At 43.6% G+C, this 24,461-nt stretch overlaps 1 protein-coding gene across 1 annotated transcript in view; it reads right to left on the bottom strand.

Moving 5' to 3' along the window:
• The window catches only part of ADAMTS18 (ADAM metallopeptidase with thrombospondin type 1 motif, 18), a 134,245-nt gene that overhangs the window by 78,300 nt on the left and 31,484 nt on the right, over nucleotides 1–24,461 (bottom strand). The window contains exon 4 of the mRNA XM_006888817.1: nucleotides 1,098–1,380. Within this exon, the coding sequence (XP_006888879.1) occupies nucleotides 1,098–1,380 (283 nt within the window). The remainder of the gene's footprint in view (nucleotides 1–1,097; nucleotides 1,381–24,461) is intronic.

The following is a 24,461-nucleotide window of genomic DNA, read 5'->3' as shown; positions in this document are numbered from 1 at the left end:
TTGTCCCTCCTTCCCCGGCAGAGCATCTGGTGGATTCGAACCGTGCGCCTCTGGGATTGTAGTTGCAGCTCTTGAGCACTTTTAAGAGTCCTTGACAGTGGACTTGCCAATGTAACAAGTCTTTTGACATCCTGACTGCTGCTGCCATGACTGGTGACTATGGATCCAAATACAATTAATTTCTTGATAACGTCAATCTTGTCTCCCATTATAATGAAGCTGCCTATTGATCCAGTGGTGAGGCTTTTGTTTTCTCGATGTTAAGATGGAATTCATATTGAAGATTGTAGGTTTCTATCTTCTTCAGTAAGTGCTTCAAGTCTTCTTCACTTTCAGAAAGCAAGGTTGGATCATCCACATGCAATTCTGAAGGCACTTTCTTCTTCCTATAATCCAGGCTCTCCAATTATTTTCTCAGTATACATACAGAAGGTACATTACATGCTGCAGTGGTAATATTCAAGTCATAAAAATGTGTCATTAAAATCAATATTATTCAGTTCTCAAACTTTTTTTTTTTTTTTTCAGTTCTCAAACTTTTTGAAATGTGGCCACTAAAGACATGCAGAATTCCTAGTAGAAAATTTAAAATTCCATGTGGGACTAATACTCTCATTGGGTGTTCAACTCATTTCTGTCAAGTCAGAATCAATTGATAGCTCAAACCCTCAAGTATGTTTTCAGAAGCTGTAAATCGCACAGAAGGCTACTGTCCATCTTTTTACCACAGAGCGGCTGATGGATTCAAACCATTTACCTTTGGGTTGTAGTGCTCCTCTCTACCCATTAGGCCACCAGAGTCCCCTTACTGGATGTTGCCGGTCTAAAAATATACAGCAATTCTATCGGGGCCACAAACCATGTCTCAGGGTCCCTGGCATCTCCCCATCTCTCCTCTGGTGCCTACGTTCTTGTTTCATGGCAAGCCTCTCTTTCATGTTCTCTAACAGAACACCCAGCCATACGTAGGAATCTACCTCTGATTTTCTTTCATCAGAAGTAAAGGAAGTGGAGGTCTGGGTATTTTTTTTTTCAAGGGCACAAAAGCACTCAAGAAAACCTGGAAGGACAGAACAAGAAAAAGTTTCCTTACATACATTTCTTGCGTCGTCCACAAAAATGCTGCTTGTGCAGCCTTCCATGGTGGTAATCTCTCTGCTGTTTCTGAGGTGCCTGGGGGGTGCCACTTGTAGGGTGACCAGCATAATTCTGGTGGGAGCTGGGGTAGGCATGGTACCGCTGCACTTTGTCCTCCGCTGTCCTTTTGTAGAGGACGTGAGGGTGGTGGCCGGCGGGCAAGCTGTAGTTGTGTTCCTGGGCCAGCAGCTGAGGTAACGGTGAGATGAGGAATTCACTTTTTCCTGTCCTTATTAAACCTGACTAAAAAGTCAAACACAAACGAAACATTCATTATTTCATGCATCTCTTTTATATGTGTTGCTTTCAGAAGGGGCTGCTTTTATGACTCCCAATTTACTGATGCAAAACGTGAGGCTAAAATTGTCAGAATGCCAGTACTGGCTCCTAGGACTCTCTGTCTTCATAGACAGTTTTCTCAACCACAGTTCAAGCCAGTTATCTTTATGAGTGTGACTAAAAAGGTGGAGATACATGACGTTTCGAGCCCTTCTATATCTGTGAGATGGCAGACACCAAGGAACGGACTGGGCAGAAAATGCTGAGTATACAAAATCCCCATCCTCAACAAGCTAATAGTGTAGGTAGCAGAAAACAAGGACATGCTATCAAATCAGCCTGATTTCTACTTCGACTTTGACACACATAGGCCTCTAAGAGAATTCCCTTCTACTTCATGGGTCTCTAAGAGTCTGGGCCTACTCAATGTCTCCTGGATTCGTTTTGGTCTTTTTTGGAAGGATGTTGTTAATTTCCAGTTCTAACTCTTTCTCCTGGCTCATAACTCCAAGAGTAATATTCCCCTTCACTCCTTCTTAGATAGAACATGTCTTTCAAGTCATGAACCTACTGAGTTCCCAAACATTTCAAGGCGTCTGCTCATATTTTTTCTTATACCTGAATTCTTTTCCCATCCACTCCTTGGCTTTGTGGTGTTCCTCATTAAAATCCCTGTTTAAGTGTGCTCTCTCCAGAGTAGCTGTACTCAGGGCCATACTTGAAATAATCTCAAACCACAGTTTAGCTGACTGATGTCCATCTCTTGTAAAGAAAGGGCACAAGTGGGCGCGCACGGGCGCACACATCCCACACACACACACACCCACATGAGTACTTTATCGGCTGTCCCTCTCCACCATTCCTCACATAAAAATATTACGTGTGCTCTACATGAACTACCTTTAGAGGACATATACTCTAAAATACATGCAATAATCAGCCAAGGGAAACATGTACCTAGCTCTGGCACATGCTGACGTCAAAGAAACATTTCTTTATTAGCCTTCACATATTTATTAAGCAAGGTGAAGAATCTTAGGCATGCCAATATCCTCCTTTTGATTGTAGGAGAAAACAGGGCTTTGAAATGATGTCTTTAAGATCTCCATAAACAAAACCCCCTAATCTCTTAATGTATTTCAGGGATCGTATTGGCAGCATGGTTAAAGTTAATGGGTCAAACCTATCAGTCACACCTCAGGAACAAGCTTATGCGATCTGTCCCCACAAAGGTGTACATGCTTGGAAATCCTGTGAGACAGTTTGACCACGTCCTACTTTATGCAATGGATTCTTCAGTAGAACACTCTCTGTTCTTCTGATGTCCAACTTGATGGCGGTGGGTTTTGCATTTTCTATTTCAAGTGTGAAGCTAGGAACATTCTGAGAACTGCCTTATGTCAGTCTCACAACTACTCTGAACATGCCAGCTGGAAGCCCAGGTACATCCAGTTCTCCGCTCCCTGACCAGGGTCTTCTCATCAAACCCTGCCTCTCTCGTGCCCCCACTGTTCTTAGCTCTATGCAGACAAAGAAAACCATTTTGGGTTCCCACCAAAGACTGAGCAGTTAAAAGGGGCAATACAGTGGATTATCTATTAAATACCTCCCATCCCTGCCTAACTTTCTCACTGGGTTCAACTAATATCAAAGGCTTAAGTGCTTTGACTAGACTAACTGGTTTGGAAATTTTCTTTTTTCTCCCTACTTCATGAAACCTGCAGGCAACTCGAAGAAGTGGAAACCTCTTATTGCGAGAACAATAAAAATCCTTGTTGGGACAAAAACACTGGGCTCAAAAAGCCAGCCACCTATCAGTTTAGAGAGCAAGGTTCAAAACATGTAGAATAAATCTTTGCAACAAAACAAGCATTTTACATTGCTAACTATGAAGAGGGGAAAACACATTGTTTTATGGTTTATAGTTTTATGGTTAAGCACGGGCATTTAGCCAAAGAAATACATTTCTTTTCCCTTTTTATTGTGATTTGCCTTAAAGCTTCCTGAGCAGATTGGTAGGCAACCACTCAAGCACGTCTTGTTTCACTACACTGACTGCAGTCTTCATGTTTTATGACCACTCTTTCCACTTTCTGCTGTCCTTGTTTACATCCAATCTTTTTCTCCTTTTCCTTCCTGTTTTCAAGCTTTAATCCCTGGCTAACGCTGCCCTGTTTCAATCATGTGTAGTTGATTGTTCTAAAGATGGACTTCCTCCCTAGCCTTAGTACTCATTTTATGCTTTTAGTCTGTTAGGTGTCGTCAAGCGGACTGGGAGTTGTATTGCCCGCAAGAACAACAGATCAAATCGTTGCCCTCTCCATATGCCCACAATCTCTACCATGTCCACGTCACCCTACGACATTGTTGATTATCAGCAGAAAACTGTGTCAGAGGAGTGAGTCTAGTTCCAGGTTCCAAGAGTGGCTGAGGGTTAATAATCTTGGAGGTTCCACTAGGTTGTCAGACCAATTCTGAATTTTGTTCAAAATTTACTTCTCACTCTATGTCAAGGATCCTCTATTGTGACCGCTGTTAGAGCAGTCAGCAGTTGGAGCTGGGCCTTGTCTAGTGCTTGTGGTCTCACTGTACTAGAAGTTGAGGTACAGAAGATCTGTGAATGTTATGGATTAGTTGTTTCTATGTGTCTTCAGTGTTCTTCACTCTTCTTTGCTCCAAACCAGGAAAGACCAATAGTTGTACCCGAGATGACTGCTTGCAAGCCTTGTCACTACTATGAACAGGTTTTCTAATTAAGAAATATAAACTCAGTGCATCCCAAAGAAGCTATCAAGTTATTTATTGTAGAATGTGCAAAAGGATGGTTGTTATCTACCACTGAGTTGGAAGCAACTCACAGCTGACCTCTCAGAGGCAGAACATCACATGGGAGGAGAATGCCCATCTTTCTTCACAGAGCACCTGCTAGTTTCAAACCATGTACTTCCGAGCTGTCAATGCAAGTTCTTATCACAAAGCCATAAGAACACTGAGAATCCCCAAAACCCACAATATTCAGGCTGCCTAGTGCTGTCTGTGGTCTCATGAAGCCTCCACTCAATTGTAAAAGGCAAGGATTAAACACGCGCACATCACAAATAGAAATAAAATTTTCCTCTGAGTGAGGTTTGAAAAAGAAGAATTATATTTTATGAAAGCAAAAGAAAGGATAAGGAGATAAGGCAACTCTTTTTAGAGTTCATAAAATGCCTTTGGAAGAATGGGGGGTTTTGGTTCATGGAGGGGAGGCCTCAACAGAACAGAGACTTAGTGGCTCTTAGATGTGGGGAAAGAAACTGAAGAGGGGAGAAGGGGGAGCAAAGATGCTGGTGTCCTGTTAAGAAGGGGAGGAAGCGTGGCCGGATTAGGAGTCTCCTAGGACAGGGAAGGTCAGGGAAGGATGCAAATGTACTGACATGTGGGTGTGATAAACTGACTGAGAGTGCAGGGGCTGCTCCCAGCTCTCCATCCAGGAGGACCCCACAAAGTGTAAAGGTGAAGAACTGGGGTGTTCCCCCTACTGAACCCTGCATCAAAGTGTCAACCCACTGTGTGTGGCTGAGTCAATTCTGACTCATCACAATCCTATGGGGCAAAGTAGAACAGCCCCACAGGGCTTCCAAGGCCATAAATCTTTCCAGAAGTAGGCGGTCAGTTCTCTCTACCACAGAAAAGCCAAGTGTTCCCACCACCACCCTTTTGGTTAGCAGATAAGCACTTAACCACTGTGCCACCAAGGACTCTGTGTTGAAACTAGGCTCAGGAGAATTCTTCCAACCAGAAAAGTGCTTTTTCCAACGCGGAATAGATAGAACCAGTCATATAACTTCAAAGATTAAGTGGATACTGACCAAGAGTCAATAGCCTACCTGGATATTGCATTTTTATATTTGGAAAAGAAAAGCAGAACTCATAACCCTATTTCAAAAGATGTGTGCCCCACCTCACTTCCAAATAATCTCAAACCACAGTTTGGACTCCATGATGGCTGTTTTGGTATTCATAACGTTCTTTTTAATTAGATTTAAAAAAAAAAACAAACCAAAAACCAAAAGCCAAAAACCTCTAGAAAGGAGCTCTGGGGTCTTAGCCCATATAGGAAGTTGTGCTGCTCACCCAAAGGTGGTGACTTCCCAGAAGTTCAAATTCACCAGTCAGTCCTTGTGAGAAACACGGGCACCTCCTTCCTCATGGTTTACAGCTTCAGAAGCTGCACTGGTGGGTCAGCTACGAATCAGTTCCAACTTGACAGCAGTGCATTTGAGGCGGGGTGTTTGTTCTGCTTTGTTTTAAAATTCTAGAAAGTGGTATATGTGTTCTTCCTGGTTGAGTTCCTAAGGGAGCGTCAAATTCTGAAAAGGGAAAATTCACAAAATTCTTACAAGTGCAACAAAAGAAGTCATCTTTGAGGACAGGAGAGATGCCATGCATTCCTCCTCCTTGAAGATTTGCTCACTCACAGGTTGCAGGTTTTTATTTTGATCTGTGTACTTCGCTTGGTATTATTGTTGTTAGATGCCATCAAGCCAACTATGAATTATCACCATCCTTGTTGTTAGATGACATCAAGTCAACTATGACTCACAGCAACCCTATGAACCACAGATCTGAGACGTGCCCTATCCTGCAACATCCTCAAGATCTCTGCCATGGTCAAGTCCATTGTTATGGTCACTGAGTCATTCTATTTTGCTAAGAGTCCTTCTCTCTTTGGAAAAGGAATCTCTAGAGGAATATGAATGGCTGCTCCTCTCAGAGGTCTTTTCTTGGACCCACTGACTTCACATACTCATGGGTTCATGGGTTTAAATGCTTAACGTAGCTTTCCTCCATCCCAACACTCTATCTCTTGGCCTCTTCCGTGTCCTCTTCCTTAATTTAGAAGCTCTTTCTAGTTCAGTTAGCATCATGGGAAGAGTTCAAGAGACTTTAAAGAATAAATAGATAGGTGTTGCTGGGACAAAGGACTTTCTGGAAAAGATGGCAGAATGGATAAATATCACAGAGTAGAGCTCTCAAGTTACACTCTGGCCATTTGCTTCCCTTTCCAAGTGCACACCGGAGCAAATGGCTCAAGTCACGTAACGGGTGTTCACTGAACACCTCTGTGCTCCACACAGTTGCACAGTTGGACAACAGTGATTTGTCCAGGTGTCTGTGGACCTCAGGGAGGCAGGTGGAGTCTCCAAGCACTTTGCAGCTCCATATATTTCTAAGTCACATTGATGATTATGGACTAACAAACAAGGTCCAGAAATCCTGTTGCAGATTCCCTCAGACCTGTATGGCTTTCTCTTCTCCCTTTGTCCAGAAGGTTTAGTTGTTTCTTTTAAATACTCTCAGTCCACTGTTGCTGGTTTAGACTCAAGGTGATCCTTCACTGGGCTTCTAGGCTGTAATTCTCTACTGGAGGAGTTTCCCCCTATTTCTCCCATAGAGAAGGGTGGATTTGCACTGACAACCTTTCCGTTTGTAACATCACACGAATACTCTCACAGGCTCCAGGTGAAGTGTTCTTTTATCTTGTGTCCCTGACCTTAGGTAAGGGTTTATGCACCTGCAGTGAAGAGCAGGCTCAGTCTCTCTCCTCAAAGCACTTATACTGCAACTGTCCATGGTGTATAAAACATGCCACGCTGGGACCTCTTGAAAGACATTAATAACAAGTACTAGCATTTTTGCCCAAACGTCATCCCTTAAAAACAACAACCCATTTTCAAGACTCTATTGAAACGAAGCAAGCTTCTCATTTCCCATCAGCTTATTTCTTCCCTGTCTTCCCTTATTGTTGCTTGACGGCCTGTTTTGTAGCTGTTTGCTCACTCATCCACATTTTCCCATTGTTTGTATTAGTGTCAAAAAGACAACGATTTGTATCTATTTTGTTCCCTGTCGTATCTCAAGTGACTGTAATGTTATTTGGCATATGGTAGACATTCTGTAAATATTTTTGTAATGAGTAATGAATTACAGTTAAGACTATAGTCTTGATGTTAAAGGAAACAAGCAAGATATTGATGACTGCAAGTGAGGAGTGCTCCTCGTAGAGGAGCCAGACAGATGATCAATGAATAGAGACATTCTATCACTTCCCTAACTCATCACTCTGATTTAAACACCCCTGCCTGGGGCTCCCATATCACTGCACGGAACTTTATCGCAGTACCCATCACCAGACATTCTTCTCTCATGTCTCTTTCCCTCCCTCTAGTGTAGGAAGCAGAGCTAACGTGGCACTTAGCTTTGTGCTCTTGCAACTCAGATGACATTGAGAAGACACTCAAATCTCAATGTTCTGACTTCCGTGGAAGAACAAAGTTAAGGCAGACTACCTCCGAGGATAATATTCAAGCTCTTGTACAGTGAGAAAGCACTCAAGAATTTGAAGAAATGCCGTCAGAATAGACTTATGTTTTAACTAATTTAACTGGCATCTAAGTTGTAGGGACTCTGTGCTTCCTCTAGTAGGTAACCCACCAAACTCATGGTGACCCTCCATCCAATTTCTGAGGCTGTAACTCTTATTGGGAGGAGACATCCCATCTTTTTATCACTGACCCTTTTTGTGATTGGCAGTGTAATATGCAATGTGCTACACCACCAAAACTCTTTTATAGCAGTAAAGGATTTATTAATTTGACACTTTATGTTCAGCCTGACATTACTGTGAGATGTGCTTACAATTTAGACAAGAATGGAGGTAATAATAACAACTATACATCACCCAACATTCCATTTATATGCCATTTATAGTCCTTAAGATGCCATCCTTGCATGAGCTTTTTTTGGAATGTCTAAATGTTATAGCTGTAGGTATTCAAGTACAAAATTCCTGATGCAAGAACTCTCAAAATTCAAATCCATTCAGCAAAATAATTTTGTACAAAATTGCTATGAGAATTCTCTCTCTGATAATTTGAAAATTATGAATTAGTAATAATGATGGATGAAACAGATAGCCGTATCCAGATCTTCTACAACAAGGAAACGAGAAAGAGTTATGGATGACAACCCTGGAATCCAGAGTTTCAAAGGGAAGGATGCTGTTATCAAGCTGAACACGAACAAGAGATACAAACCTTGCCCCACTGTGGACCATCATCAATATCTCTGTCAAGCTCAAGTCCAGTGTTGTAGTCATTGTGTCAACCCACCTGAGGAACTTCCTTTCTTTCACTGACACTCGACCTTTCCCAGCATGATGTCATTTCCCAAGAACTGCCCCTCCTGACAAGAAGCTCCGAGTATGAGATGAAGTCTCACCGTCTTAGGCTCTAAAGAGCACCCAGGTTATGCTTTCTGCAAGACATATTAATGATTATTTTGGCAGTTCATGGTCTACCCAATGCTCTTTGCCAACACCGCAGTCCAAAGGCACCAATCCTTCTTTGTTCTTCCTCACTCACTGTCCAACATTCAGACACATACGAAGCAATTTAAAACCACCATAGCGTGGATCAGGTGCTCCTTCTTCTGTAAAAAGACCCCTGCTCTTTAGCACTTTGGAGAAGGTGTTCAGTGGCAGATTTCCTCAATGCAACAAATAAAGAAGTCTTCTGCTTTCTTGACTTGCAGCTACATGGGTATTGACTGTGCATCCAAGTAAAAGGAACCTGTTGACTTCAATTTTTTCCCCATCTCTCATGAAGTTGCCGATTGATCCACTGGTGAAGACTTTTATTTTCTTGATGTTGATATGTAATCTGTAGTGAAGGCCACAGCTGTGCCAATTAGAAGAAGAAATGGAATGGAAAAAGCCACTAAGGAGGTATATGGAGCAGTGAAAATCAAACAGCAGTGGACTGTTACGATCCCTCTCTCTCGATCCTCCCTCCTCAGATTCTATCTGGTTTCTACTTTTAAATAGTAAGGAACTCATGTTTCTTGAAGAGAAAAATGAGCGGACATAGGTCGTGTAACTCGGTGGGACCTTGAGGGCATCTACCATGTTTACAAGGCAGTGGAGCAATCGTTTCTGGAATAAAGGATGATGTTCCTTCACTCCCCAGGCTGCTGCCTGCTGATGTGCACCGTCAGGAAGACACGTGTTTTCACTTGATTCTGTAGTGGTGATGGCTTATGTCAGGTTCTGTACTCACCCTGCACTGCCTTCCCTGGAACTGACAGCATGTACTTGTTAAACAGCCAGCTGGAGCTGACTGCCATGCCAGTAACCAGCTGTTAGAGATGTGAGGAATTGTGCCACGTGGCATCCAACCATTGGGCAGAGCCATGGGAGGACTGACCGGACTTCCCATTCTCCCCGTGGAGTGATGTGGAAGAGCCAAGCAGAATGCCACTCTGGAAACGGCTGGTCCTAATTTGCTGCCTCAGTTGCTTTTCTTCTTCAGCCACACACTACTCCCTCATTCACCTCCCCCTCCCCTGAATATAATACCAAGGAAAATAATCAGAGAACCATGAGATGTTTGCAACTGTGTAGTTCAGCCCTCTGATTTTACAGAGGAAGGAAATGGAATCCAGTGAGAAAAAAGGGATTGTCCCAAATGTCACAGTTAATTGGTTGCAGATCAGCTTTTGCCTGCTAGTTAAGTTCTCTTATCTACTTTAGGAAGACAATGGATTTGAGGATTGTGGGGACCCTCCACTCTTCAAATGTTAGGATTTCCCACTTGGGATGGCACAGGAGTAACTTACCGTGATGCAAAATAAAGGCTTAGAGTCTGTCTCACCTGGCTGGGCACCAGATTTAAAGGTACAGGCAATAGTACTCCACCTAGATCTTAACAGTCTATATTTATGGGGCTTGGAAACAGATGTTTGCAGGTCCAACCTGGACCACGGCATGTTTTGTTCAGTTCAATCTGTGTTCTTTCCCCAACCTCCCATAGAAATTTGAACCCCATACTGTCATAGAGGTAATACTGTCTCCATACTTTTTCAATCCGTGAAACAGATTATATGTGGAACAGATCATTTGGGAGGCTGGGTTTTATGAGGAAAAATATGGCATCAGGATTGGAGACTCATCAACAACCTGCGTTACACAAATGACACAACCTTGCTCAATGACGCTGAAGAGGACCTGAAGCATTTGCTGCAAATGATGTAGGACTGTAGTCTTCAATACAGACTGAAGCTCAACATTAAGAAGATAAAGATTCTCACCACAGGGACAATTGACAGCTCCAGGATAGATGAGGAAGAGACTGAGATGGTTAACAATTTCCATTTACTTGGCCCCACAATCAACACTCGTGGTACCAGTAATTAGGAAATCAAAAGATGAATTGCATTAGAAAAATCTATTGTCAGGGACCTCTCAAGAGGGCTGGAAAGCATTAGTGTCGTTCTGGAGATTAAGGTGCACCCGATCTTTGTTTTCTTGACAGTCCGTGGTATATTCAGTACTCTTCTCCAGCACCACAACTCAAAGGCATCGATTCTTCTGTCATTCTTAGTTATTGTCCAGCTCTCTGATGCATACCAAGAAGGCAAAACCAAGTTGCTCCCTGGAGGATAGGATTTTGAAGCTCTATCTCACATACTTTGGGCATGTTGCTAGTGGGACCAGTCCTTGTAGAAGGACATCATGCTTGGAAGCGTGGAGGGATAGCACTTGGAAAGAAAGAGAGGAAGATCCTGGAGGAGATGGATTGACACAGTAACTGAAGTAAGGCGGTAGGTGTGTCAGAGACAGCGAGACTGGCTTGGGATACCACAGAGTTCAGAGCTACTGTGCACAGAGTTGCTATGAGTTGCAAGTGACTCAACAGCGCATAACAACAACTGTCTTCTCATCATTTTTTTTTCCAAGCTAGAAATTCTGCTTTGTGCAAAGAGTAGTGCTGTCAAACTAAAAGCACTCAGTTAGAATCCACCAGCTGTTCCATTGAATAAAGATAGGCAATCTCCTCATAAAATTGGGAACCTCTGAAAAACCACTGGACAGTCAGCTATGGGTTGGTGCCAACTTGATGGTACGAAGAAACAAATGAACGAGCTGGGAAACAGCTGTGGGGGCTGTTCGCTCATCGCAGGCTCCCATGACTGGCTAAGTCAACCCTGGAACTCTCATGGAGGCGCGCTCAGCGTCCTTCTGCAGTTATTGCTTGAGATGACATAGGTAACGTCTATAAGACACGCTTGGCAATGGACAGTCATTAAGAGATTAATGTGCAGCTGCTGTTAGCACGAGACTGGTAGGTAAACAGAGCTTTCTTAGAAGGCGGGACTAGAAACTCAATTTACTTAACCTTGGGAATTCCGTGAGTTTGCAAATATTTGGTGCCTTCATGCAGAAACAAACTACAGAAGCCTGCAGATGGGTAAATAAACATTTCTGTTCTCTGAACCATGAGCGCCTTCTGTAGCCTGCCCAGTGCTGCTACAAACAGATGCGTGGACGGAGGAGGGGAGCCAGGGGCAAAAATAGCAAAGGGCCGTTTGCTTTAAATTAATACCTTTCCCATCAGATCCAGCTTCAGAAAGACAGAAATAAGACTGGATGGGAGGCAGACACAGCTGTTGTCCACTCGCTAACATGAGCAAGGAATTAACTGAATGTGAGTGCAGGGATCTCCTAGTCTTTCCACATGCTCTCTCCCAGAGATTTCTAGGGCTCACCCTACCGTCCTCACTCTCTCTCTTTTCCGGCAAATTTCTCTCTCTTCCGGTTATACACACGCTGTGGCCAGCACACACACACACACACACACACACACACACACACACTGGTTTTCATGACAAAAAAAGGGGCTCATTTCTGTCTGATGTTGATAGTTACATATTAGTCTGTCCTTGGACCATGGATCAGCTTACAACGTTCATCAACACATAACATAGCTGCCCCAAACCACTCTTGGTTTTGGAGGGGGTGGGGGACCAACCTTGCTGCAGAAAACTGTATTAAAGTGATAAAAAAGCGAAGATGTCACTTCGAAGACTAAGGTGGCCCTGGCCCAAGTCACAGTATTTATAATCATCTCATATGCATGCAATACAGATGACAGAAATAAAACAGGTGCTTTTGAATTAGGGTATTTGCAAAGAATATGGACGATAGCAAGGGTGTCAGAAGAATGAGCCATCGGCCTTGGAAGAAATATAGCCGGAATGTGCCTTAGAAACTAAAATAATGAGACGTCACTTAGGCACTTTGGACACATTATCAGCAGGGGTCAGTCCCTAGAGAAGTGCATCGTGCTTGGTGAAGTCGAGGGCCAAGAAAAATAAAAAAGCAAGACCCCCCATAAAGACAGATCAATGCAGTGACTACAATGGGCACAGCAGAGATTGTCAGGATGGCAGAGGAGTGAGCACGCTTTCATTCTGCAACACACAGAGGTGTTAGGAGTTAGCGGTGACTCAGAAGCATCTAACAACAAGAAGGGTGCACAGTGTGTAACGCATCAGGCTGCAAATCAAAATGTTACAGGTTAAAAACCATCTCTTCCTGTAAAGATAGACACAGCCTCGGAAATCCGATGGTTCGCTTAGAGTCCAGGTCCATTTAGTGGGTCTTAAAAATAATCTCACGAAGAGTCTTTGGGTGCTCAAAGACCATCATCACGCTGGACTCTGGTGTCTCACACGCTGCAGTCCACCCCACAGGCTAGCCTTTGCTTTGAATGTAAAGCATTTCCGAATGAGTGGCTTCCTCTGGCATGCCGCTCCTTTGAGGAGGGACTGCAAGCTGCATGTCAGCAGCTCACCACGATCGTATTACGAAAACCGGCAGCAGAATGCACACTTCCTCAAGGTCTGCCAAGAAAAGATGGAAGTTCTATCTGATCCGCCAACCAGAGCTAAAACAATATGTGAACCCAGATTCCAGCCAGTATCTTTTCCTTGTCTATCAACAACCAGGAGTGAGTCAACTGAGCTTTCTCTCTGCAGTAGCTTGTTATCAAACGTCTGGGTCCCTACACAGTTTGAGGCAGAAGTACTTGCTCTTCTCTCTGGCTGGGTCTCCAGCCTCCTGTCCCAGCACCCACTGCCTCCCCTGCACTCCAGTCTTCCTGCCGTTGCTGAAACTCGCTAAACCTGCTTCTGTCTCCGATCTTAACCTGAGGTTTTCTCCAGCAGGAATGCCGGGAACAGCTGGAGCGTAGCTAAATCCACCTTCTCTGAAAACTGTGGAACAAAATTCAAAATCATGAAAACGGCCAGGCTCCCTGGTCTGACAGATTGTGGTCTGGTGGAAGGAGGGACAGGGTGATAGAATTAGGAAGAAGCCAGTGGGGACCTAAAAAGACTAGTAAAGGTGGGGACAGATCATGGGTGATTAATTTTATACAACACAAAGAAAGGTAATGATTATATGAAACACAATGTGAATAAAGAAATGTGGGAAATACCATGTATATGAATTTTGTATGCAAACAAATGTAAAATTTAAAAAAATATTACTTTGACTCCCCTAAAAATTTCTTTATTCTTTTATGTGCAAATATAAATTAAAACTAAAATGAAAGGACTATGACCCTTGACTCGCTTTCAAGTCTAATGGTGAACTCATCCTTATGGCTCAACTTTCAGCCAAACTTCAGACTATCACCTTCAATATAGATTACATCTCAACATCAAGAAGACACAAATCCTCACCACCGGACCAAATGGCAACATCATAGGGTGAGAGTGTCAGTGATCCCATTTGGATCCACAATCAACACTCATGGGCAACAGTGGTTAAGAAATCAAAAGACATGTTACACTGGAAAACCTGCAGTCAAGGACCTCTCCACAGGGCTGAAGAGCAACGGTGGCCAGTTTAAAGCTCAAGTGCACCTGACCCAAGGCACGCTCTTTTCAATTGCTTCCTATGCTTCGTCTCACATACTCTAGGTGTGCTGTTAAGAGGCGCCCATCCTTGGGAAAAGATATCATGCTGGAAAAGACTGAGAGCCAACGAGAGGGGAGCCACTAGACAAATGGATTGACGCAGTGACCGCAACCATGGGCTCAAGCATCTCGGAGATTACGAGGACGCTTCAGGATAGGGCAAAATTCAGATCCGTTTTGCACAGAGCCACCGGGAATTGTCTGAGTTGTAACTGACTTGATGGCACCTAACAACAACAGCGGTGACAGCTGTCTCAATGTGTAAGACACAGTTTCACCAAGCCTGTCTCTAAAGGACACCCTGGTTACACTTCTTCCAGGACAGACCTGTGAGTTCTTTCGGCAGTCCATGGGATAGTCGGTACTCTCCTCCTAAACCACGATTCAGAGACATCAGTTCTTCTTCCGTCATCCTTACTCATTGTACAACTTTCAGGTGCACAGGAAGTAATAAAAAAACACTGTGGCTTGGATCAGTGCTCCCTTAGTCTTTAAACTGACATCTTTGCCTGTTGGCACTTTGGAGAAATCCTTGTCATTTAGAAGTGGAATCAAAAGGAATTGATCAGTCATGTAATGAACAAAGAAGTGGATGGAAGAAAGATAGATCTGAGATTTGAATAAACTGCATTTGAAAGTAGGTGATGCATAAAAAGAAAATAATCTTGCCATTTAAAATGTGATTTACAGAGAAAATGTTAAGAAAGCATCTAGAGTAAACAAAAAAAAAACCCCACAAGAATACTTAAATCTTTTGAAATATATGGCTCTAAGGAGAAAAAAAAGCTGATAAATATTGGCATACGGCTCTGATCTTTATTATTCCTAAGAAAAACACCACAGAGTAAAAATCTATAATTTTCTAACAACTATTTTATAAAATAAATTAAAGCACTGTACTGCCAACAAAAGAAGAAAGAACAAGTATGTATGCATGTATTTAAAAATCAAATACATAGTTCTTCTTAAAGCATTTTTCACTGTGGTAAATGTATATACCCCACCAAATGTATGACATTTCAACAATCATAGTTTGCCATTCAGTGCCATTCACTAGTTTGTTTACCCATTACCCTTAATACAAGCTCATGCTTCTCCTTTCACTGAAAGCCAATCTTACAAAACGTCTTTGTCTTTTGGGAATTACTACTACAACAGCGATCCCTTGCGTAAGTGCAGCGATGCCTCTGGAAAGATGACGAGGTAAGACAGTGCCTGAGACGGGATGGGAAGATAAACGCCCGAACACGCCCCTGTCACAGTCTGTGATTCATCCGGCCTGTGGTGGTCCTTAGACATCTGTGCTTTTACAAGTATGACAGGTGAACAAACTCGACAGACCTCAGCTGGCTGAGCACCAAAACTCTTGAGACATAGAGATCACCCACACGTAAATTACAAGCCCCCCCTTTTCCTTCCTTGACTCCAGCTGGGCTCTCGACCATGCAGTAAACCACAGGCACAGTAAGCCCCATCTAACAGAGGGAATAAGGTCCATGTGCCCTTGTCAGAACAACTCCACAGTAATCTTATTTCTAGCCCAAGCAAAGCCAGAGCCACAAGACCTAGAGACCCACGGAAGATTGGTGAAATGTATCTATCTGCAGAGACACCAGAAACTTGATGCAAGTGTTTGCTCTCCATCCATCATCAGCTAGTAGATGAGATTCGAGATGGGGTATGTGGAGTACGGAGCGCATGCGTGTCCTCAGAAAACCCAAGAAAGCCCATGGAGTTTTGCTCCCACCTCTGCAGCCCCTCCAAGGCCACGGCACCTCCAGCTACAGCTAGCCAGCCAAGGTGACTTCAGCACAATGACCTGAACGTGCTTCCTCTCACCAAGCCTGCATCACCCTTGTGCGGCACATCTGCCAGGCCCTTCATTCTCCCAGGAGGCTGTGGGGCCTCTCCCTCACCTGGCCAAGGTGTCTTCTGCATCACCACTTGGATAGTTGCACTTCTATTTCCTTCAGGGTTGTCTCCTCTACACTCACTCCGCGGAACATACCATGCACTCTCCTTGGAAACACTTGCCTCAGACAGAACTGCATAGGTCTACCTCTTGAGTGGAAATATCCACTGTGACAAGATCACAAGCTGTGAACTCCATGAGCATAAGGGCATGCCATTAAAAGAATATCAACAATAATCACTGAGCCAAAGGACGGAAGAGACGATGACAGGGCTTCTGGATAAGCCTGAACTGTGAAAGCTTTTGGGCATTTTTACATGCACTTGAGAAAATGTGGGAACTTGTGATGGGGCAGTGGTTAAGTACCTGGCTTCTGAGCTATAGGTCTGTAGTTCAAATCCACCAGCTGTTCTATGGGAGAAAGGCATGGCAGTCTGCTTCCTGAACGATGTACAGTTTCAGAAACTGGCAGGGAAGTTCTACTCTGTCCTGTAGGGGTCATATGAGAGGAAATCAACGGCCATGCGTTACGCATTTTGCTTTGTTTTAGGAAATGTGATGGATATGACTGTCATCACTGGCCCTGTTATAGTAAGGAGAGAGGAGAGTGGTGTTGTTGGTATGTACAGTCTAGTCAAAACCAACTCCTAGTGGACCCTCTAGCAGGATTTCAGAAGCAGTAAACCACATGGGAAAAGACTGCATGAAGTAGCAGGTGAAGTCGAACTGTGTGTCTTTGGGTTAGCAGCCCAACTCCTTATCTATTAGGCAACGAGGGCCCCCTAGAGATGATAATAGGGATACTACTTAAGATTTACAAAATCATTATCACTATGTGTTGTGCCAGATAGGTATTCTGCCTCATGGAGCTCTCCTAGCCATCTCTAATCATTTACCACCAAGTTGATTCTGACTGCTGGGGGCCCGTGGATGTCAAGAGTTGAACTGTGCTCCGCAGCATTTCCACTGGCTCACTTTCAGAAGTACACTGCCCAGTCTCTCCTCTGAAGTGCCAGCGAATAACCTCAAACCGCCAACCTTTTCATTAGCAGCTAACAGTTTGCACAAGAGGACAATGAGTTTTGAGCAAAGTCAAGTCGCTATGCATTTGACTAATGAACCCAAGCTCGAAACACCACCATCTGCAACTCCCACAGGGGTAAAGGAGTCGCGCTGCCAACAACACAAAGGCAGGCAGTTCTAATCCACCAGCTGCTCCTCAGGAAAAAGACAGGCAATCGCCTCTCATTCCATTTACAGATCCTGAAAATCTGCTGGACAGTCCACCACGCGTTGGGTGCAACTCAAATATACATAACCACAACAATGGACCTCATCCAGTTTTTATCTGGAGTCACAAAGATGTTTAAGCTCTAGACACTGTAAACAGGTATGTATAGTCACTGCCACTGGGCAGCTAAGGAGGTCAAGAGGTTAACAGACTTATTGTGTTTTGCCATAAGGGGAAATTTGAAATATTAGCAAAAATAAAAATTATATAAAACAATATGGCTTCCAATGGCCGTAAATTAAGAACAGATCACAGAAATATTACCACACTTCAGCATAAAGTCATTTTAATATAACCACTTCCAGACGCCGCATGGGTTCTATGCCAGTTTCATGAGATATGTAAAATTGTTGAAGGAAGTTGTTATCTGAATCACAAGGTTAAAAAAAATTACTTTCAACCTAAAATGCAGGAACTACTCAAATTGTAAAAAAAAAAAATAAAGTAAAATTTTAATCTGAAAACCAACATAGAAGGCGAGACCACTAGTCAAAAGAAAACCTGCAAAGAGGAAATTCTCAATTCCAGCGCACCGAGGGAGGAGTCTCGAGTCCAAGGATGTTTGTAAGAAGTTAGGATGGGCTCATTTTAAACACCAAAGCCAGGGGCCAGGTGAATGCTGCAAGCATTGCTGTTTTCGGAGCCACAGGTTCAAGGATATCCCGGCTTCCTCGGGGAACTAGTGTCAGCCCGCACTGCTTCCTAACGCAGCCGCCCACATTGTTCCCAATCTAACACGATTATTTCCACAAAGACAGTAAAGGAATATATTTTAAGTGTCCGCTTCAGGCAGAGAATGAAGAACAATCAACTGTGTCAAAAGAGGGACCTTTGTGCCTTTATTTATGCCTGTATGAATGAAATGTATAGAAAAGAAGATACCCAAGCTCTCCCTGAAGAAAGCCCACTCAAAGCCGTTGCCCTTAAGTGAATCACCACATATAATAACCCTACAGGATGTGACAGAACTGCCCTGTAGGGTTCCTGGGGCTAAGTGTCATTACAGAAACAGACTGCCACATACTTCTCCTTCAGAGTGGCTGGTGGTTTTGAACCACCAACCTCTGGGGTTTATGCCATCAGAGCTTCTCCTTTAAGAAGGAACGTGTATGAATTTCTTCCAATTTTCCCAAGTGCAGATATAGAAAAATGTCAAATCTCCAGTGTCCATGGCTCTATCATTAATCTATCATGCTAACACTTTCCAATCATGTTCATCACCGTCACCCAACACACCCTTAATGTTACACTAAAAACCAACAACAGAAAAGATGACTAGCTCAGTTAAAAGGTGAGTGCTCCTATGCTTGGTAAGCTCAATGGATTCATCTGCTTGAGTATGTGGTGGTGGAGGAGGAGGGGTGGTGATGGTGAAGATGATGGTGGAGGTGGTGATGGTGGAGGTGACGGTGAAGATGACGGTGGATGTGGTGGTGATGAAGGAAGTGATGCTGGTGCTGGTGATGGTAGGTGGTGTCAAGTTGACTCTGACACATAATGTCCCATGTACAACCAAGCCAATCCCTGCCTGGCCTTGAGCCATCACAGTTTCCCTACTATACTTAATAAGCCGGTTGGTGGGGTCCCCGTGTCATTGCGTCTCTTTAGGGGCTCTCCTCTTTGCTGGTCCTCCGCCTTAACATACAGGGTGTCTTTCTCCAGACGCTGGCTGCTCCTGATAACAACCAGAGCATGTGAGATACAGTCTCACTGTCCTTCCTTCTGAAGAGCACTGTGGTTGAAGTTCTTCCTTGACAGCTTCGTGTGTTATTTTGAAAAGCTCATGGTATCTTCAATATTCTCTCACCAACAACACAATTCAAAGGCATCAATTCTTCTTCAGTGTTCTCTATTCACTGTCCACACTTCACTTGCATATTTTGTTATTTGTTAGGTATCAGTGAATCAGAGCTGACTCACAGCCAAGCCTCCAGCAGGTTTTCAGAGGCAGGAAAGTGCTTGGGAGGAGACTGCCCATCCTCCGATCATGGAACAGCACATATCATGGATTCAAACTGCCTGTCTTTGCATTTGTAGCACAAGCCCTTACCACCAAGTCACCAGAGCTCTCTTCATACATGTAGGGGGTGACTGAAAATACCCTAACTTGGGTCAAGTACACCTTAACCCTGAAAGTTACACCTTTGCTCTTTAGCACTTTGAAGAATTCCATGGCAACAGATGTGCTCAGTGCAGTATGTCGCTTGACCCTGACTAACGCCAGAGACTTAATTACGGATCCAGGTGAAATGAAATATTTGAGACAATTCCTTAAAATCTAGGTTTATATATGCATATATGTATACACATACAAGTGTAGATATTATATATGTGTGTGTGTGCATGTTGTGGAGCTCTGGTGGCCTAGTGGCAAGAAATTGTGCTGCAATCCCGAAGGCGTGTGTGTGTCTCATGTATTTGTATACATGTATGTGTGTATTTGCATGTATGTATTATGTTGTTCTTTTTCTCTGGAAAACTCTAAGATATACAGAGTAAATGGGTGAAATTGGCAACACTAGGTCTCGTTCTGGGGAAATAATCAATTGAATGTTATAGGTAAAGATCCCCTTGGATGAGGCTTCCTGGCCCGCTTACCCCGACTCCACTGCACGCTCTCAAGTACATGAGGAAGGCTTTGTTTACTTACACATCCTGCCAAGTTCCTGGACTTCAACTCAGAGCGCCGGATACAAGAAGATAAGAATAAGAAACCCGGAAGGAGCTGGAGTAATCATGTACTTCAGGGACAAGGAACGTGTCACAAAGATGCCAATCAAAATCACCAAATGCCAGACCTGAGCCGCAGGGACACCACATCCTGATGACAATGTTTAAACCAAACTTGATCCACTGCTGTCCAGCCAGTGCTGTCCAGCCAGTACTAAACACAGTGATCGCCCCAGGACAAACCAGAACTGCCCTACAGGATTCCCAACTCTGTAAATCTTTAAGGAAACGTGGATCTCAAAACAGCTGGTGGATTCAAACCGCTGACGTTTCTGTTAACAGCGTACTGCTTTATTTCTGCATTACCAAAGCACTTTCTAGTCGCTTAGAACTTTGGAAAGTTAAGCTCTCTGACCTTCAGTAGCTTCAATAATGAAATTATTGACATAATAGTGTGAATGAAATCCTGGACAAGTCCACGCTGCTGTCTTGCACGTGTGTAACACCTGGATTCTATCAAGCATGCAGCAAGGTTTGCTGGTCAACTCTTGAATGCGCTGACAGGACTTGAGAGCTGCTGCTAACAGTACAACTAATACTAATCATAGTAACTATAACCACAACACAATGTCCCCACAGAAATACCATTCTTATAGAAATGAAATGCAGATAACCCTGCAGTCTGCAATTAGCAATCCTACATGTGTCTACCTTGAAGATAAAGGTGGCTTACATAGACATCTGGCCAGTACATCTTTCTTCAAGATAAGAAAAAAAAGAAACCAAAAAAAAAACAAACAAACCTAAGACCAAAGCTTATTTTGTGACCCTAGTTAGAGTGTCTTTAAAAAAAAAATAAAAATTCTTTTTAGTTAGTGTCTTGATGTCCCCTTGTCTTACCTCCCAAATAAGTTGGCATCATTTTAAATGGACTCTTGAACCCTGCACTGCTGAATGGTCACCCCTTAAATTTGGAGGACTACAGAGCATCTCTTTGATGTTTTGAACTCACTTCCTGCAGGATACAGGCAGGGTGTGAGCTCAGACTTCATTCTGGCTGACCTGCCTCGAAGCACCACTGTGTATCCTTGTGCACCTGCCTAAGCTTCATGGATTCTAGGGGGTCACTCAGCCTGTCACCCAGATCAGACCCAAGATGAGTGAAAGTCCACAGGACGACCCTTAACTAACAGAGGCTGGAGGCTGATGGCCATTGTTCCTCAGAGGAATTCTGGGAGACATTTCGTATGCTTCTCGAAGGATCTTGATCATATTGAGTTCACAACAACATACCTTAATACAGTCATTCTTCCTAATCTCACCTTCCCGAACATATCAATTCCCAAACACACTACCTGCACCCAGTCCCTTGTCTTAGGTTCTGCTCTGGGGGGGAGGGGGAGGGAATCAAATGGGGTAAAGTCAAGAAATCAAAATCTAAATCGGCAGCCACTGAGTTGATTCCAGCTTGTAGAGGCCATGGATGTAAGAAGAGAACTGCAGAGCGTTTCCAGGCCTGGAATCTTTAGAGCAGCAGATGGTGGTCTTCTGAAAGCAAATGCTAGTATATTGTGTAAAGTATCAAACAACATCACGAATATCACAGGCAAGCAAATTCTGGCTGGAGGTTATCCAAAAATGATCAGGGCAGTACATCAACAGAGAACTGCCAGAAATACAAGCAGGGTTTACAAGAGGCCATGGCACTAGGAATATCACTACAATGTCTGGTGGATCTTGGCTGAAAGCAGAGAGTACCAGAAGGTCATCTATTCGTGTTTTATCAACTATACAAAGGCATTTGACTGTGTGGATACAACAAACTGCAGCTAACAATGGAAAGAATGGAAATCTCAGAACACTTGATTGTGCTGATGTATAACCTAAACCTAGACCAAGAAGCTATTGTCCGAACAGAGGACGGGGACACATTATGGTTCAAAATCAAGAAAGAGATATATCAATCAAACCAGGATGTATCCTATCTCCATACTTTTTCAATGTATATGCTCAAGAGATCATTTGGGAGGCGGGCCTTTATGAAGAACGTACATCGGGATTGGAGGAAAACTCATCAACAATCTGTGTTATGTAGATGACACAATCTTCCTCGCCAAAACTGAGGACTTGAAGTGTTTGCTGCAGAAAGGTAAGGACTTCAGCTTTTAATACGGATTGTATGTCAACATCAAGAAACAAAGATTCTCCCCACCGGACCAATAGGCAGTATCATGACAGATGGAGAAAAGATTGTTAACAATTTCATCTTGCTCAGATCTACAACCAACAGCCTTGGCACCAGGAGTCAGGAAATCAGAAGACGAGAGTTGCACTGGGACTTCTCCAGAGTGCTAAAGAGCAACAGTGTCATTCTAAAGACATAGGTGCACTTGATCCAGGCCATAGTCTCTTAATTGCTTGCTATGAATCAGAGAGTAGGACAACGAATAAGGGTGATAGAAAAAGAACTGATGCCTTTCCTTTATTTTCTTCAAAGAGAAAATTAGAAAAGTGTACTGAATATCTCATGGACGGCAAAAAGAATAAACAAGTAAGTCTTGCAGAAAGTGCAGCCAGAGTGCTCCCTAAAGTCAAAGATGGTGAAGCTTCCTCTCACATACTTTGGGTATGTTGCCAGGAGAGACCAGTCCTTGAAGAAGAACATTGGGCTTGGGAGGGTGTAGAGGAGAAGAGGAAGGCCCCTGGATAAGATGGATTGACACAGTGACTGTGGCAATGGGGTCAGGTGTGTCGGAGATGGTGGGGTTGGCTCAGGACAGAGCCAGATTCAGAGCCATGTTCATAAGGCTGCTGTCACAGTCAATCTGACAACACACAACAACAAACTGCTGGCTTTTATAATCAAAAGGTTACAAAAAGCAGTGGAATGCTTAACCACTGTACCACCAGGACTCATCAGTCAAAACTCATTGCTGTTGACTTGGAAGTGACTCATGGCTGACCATGTTTCTGAGGCTATAAATTGATGCAAGAGGAAACTGCCTCTCTTTTCCCCACAGAGACAGTGGGAGATCTGAACCACCAGAAAGGAGGAGCCTTGGGCTCAGCAGTGCAACTCCCGATAGAGTACACCAGGGAGCTCTCTCTTTGGGCAAGACCGAGCTGAAAAACGTCTAACAGGAGGTACCAAGTGCCATTTTCGGATTACATTAAACATTGGTCTTGTGAGTCAATGAATGCATTAGTGACATTAGTGATTGCACTTTATAGAGATGAAAACTGAAGCACTAACAGTCTACAACCTTGTCTATATCCTACACCACTATTTAGTGGCTGGGTTCCTATTTGGGCAGAGATAGGAACTCAGTGTGGCTCCAGAGTCTTAATCCCTACACTCCATGATCTTTGTCAAGCACTAGAACGTACAACCTCCGGCTCCTTTTAGCAGTGGTGTAAATGGATAGAAGGGCTAGGAAAGAAGAATAAAAGGAAAGAGGGAATACAGAGAGGAAGTAGGAAGCTTGCTGTTATACTGTGAGGCCAGAGATCAACACCATGAAGCAAAATGAGTGGAAAAGCAATCTGTTCTGTAAACAACTGGAATCCCACTGGCCGGGACAGAGGGGAAGCGCAGGTATAAAAGGACTTCAGTCATGGAATGAGACAACACCACTGGTTAAGGTTCCCGCTGCTGGCAGAAAAACACAATCTATCATTTGCTTCCTGCCCAAAGAGAGGAATATTCCGTTGGGTGAAGCCAAGTCTCTGTACCTCAGATCAATCTTCAGCACCCATCCTCTTTAGAACTCAGGCCCTGAGGCCGATGGTGCTCCTCATTCTAACAGCCTGGGACCACCTTTCTAAGCACGGAGATTCTAACAGAGAGGGGGCTTTCCTCCAAACCCTGAGTGTGGCCTGGGGCCTTGCAGCACTGCCGCAGATAGCTAAGGGGACTTTAAACCCTGAGAGGAAGATTTAAGTCGTAGCTTTAAGCAGAATGTTTAAACAACGTTAAAAAAAAAAGGTTTTAAAACTTTTAAAACACGTTAAATAACAGAATGCTGATGTGCGTGTGTTCCCTTCTTGGGCTTGGGAATCCACATTTGATTGACACAGACAATTTATCCTGAAACTAGAACTAAAGAACATATTTGTACAAAGCAGAGAAAGTAAAGCTGGATTAGTAAATAATAAGCCAAACAACAATAATCACAAAACACTAAGGTCTAGCTTTCCAATTCTCATTCTTAGAAAATTAGCCCAACTCTTGGGTAGCTCTGGTGGCCTAGTGGTAGGAAGCTGCATTACAATCACAAAGGCACGTGGATTGCATCTACCAGCTGGCTCCATGGCAGACGGATGGACAAACTCCCCTCATGCAATTTACTGCCTCTGAAAACCTACTGG

The sequence above is a fragment of the Elephantulus edwardii genome, unplaced genomic scaffold, assembly GCF_000299155.1.
Source record: "Elephantulus edwardii isolate Elephantulus edwardi_28Jun2011 unplaced genomic scaffold, EleEdw1.0 scaffold00072, whole genome shotgun sequence".
Lineage (NCBI taxonomy): Eukaryota > Metazoa > Chordata > Mammalia > Macroscelidea > Macroscelididae > Elephantulus > Elephantulus edwardii.
This window is presented reverse-complemented; position numbering and strand designations above follow the sequence as displayed.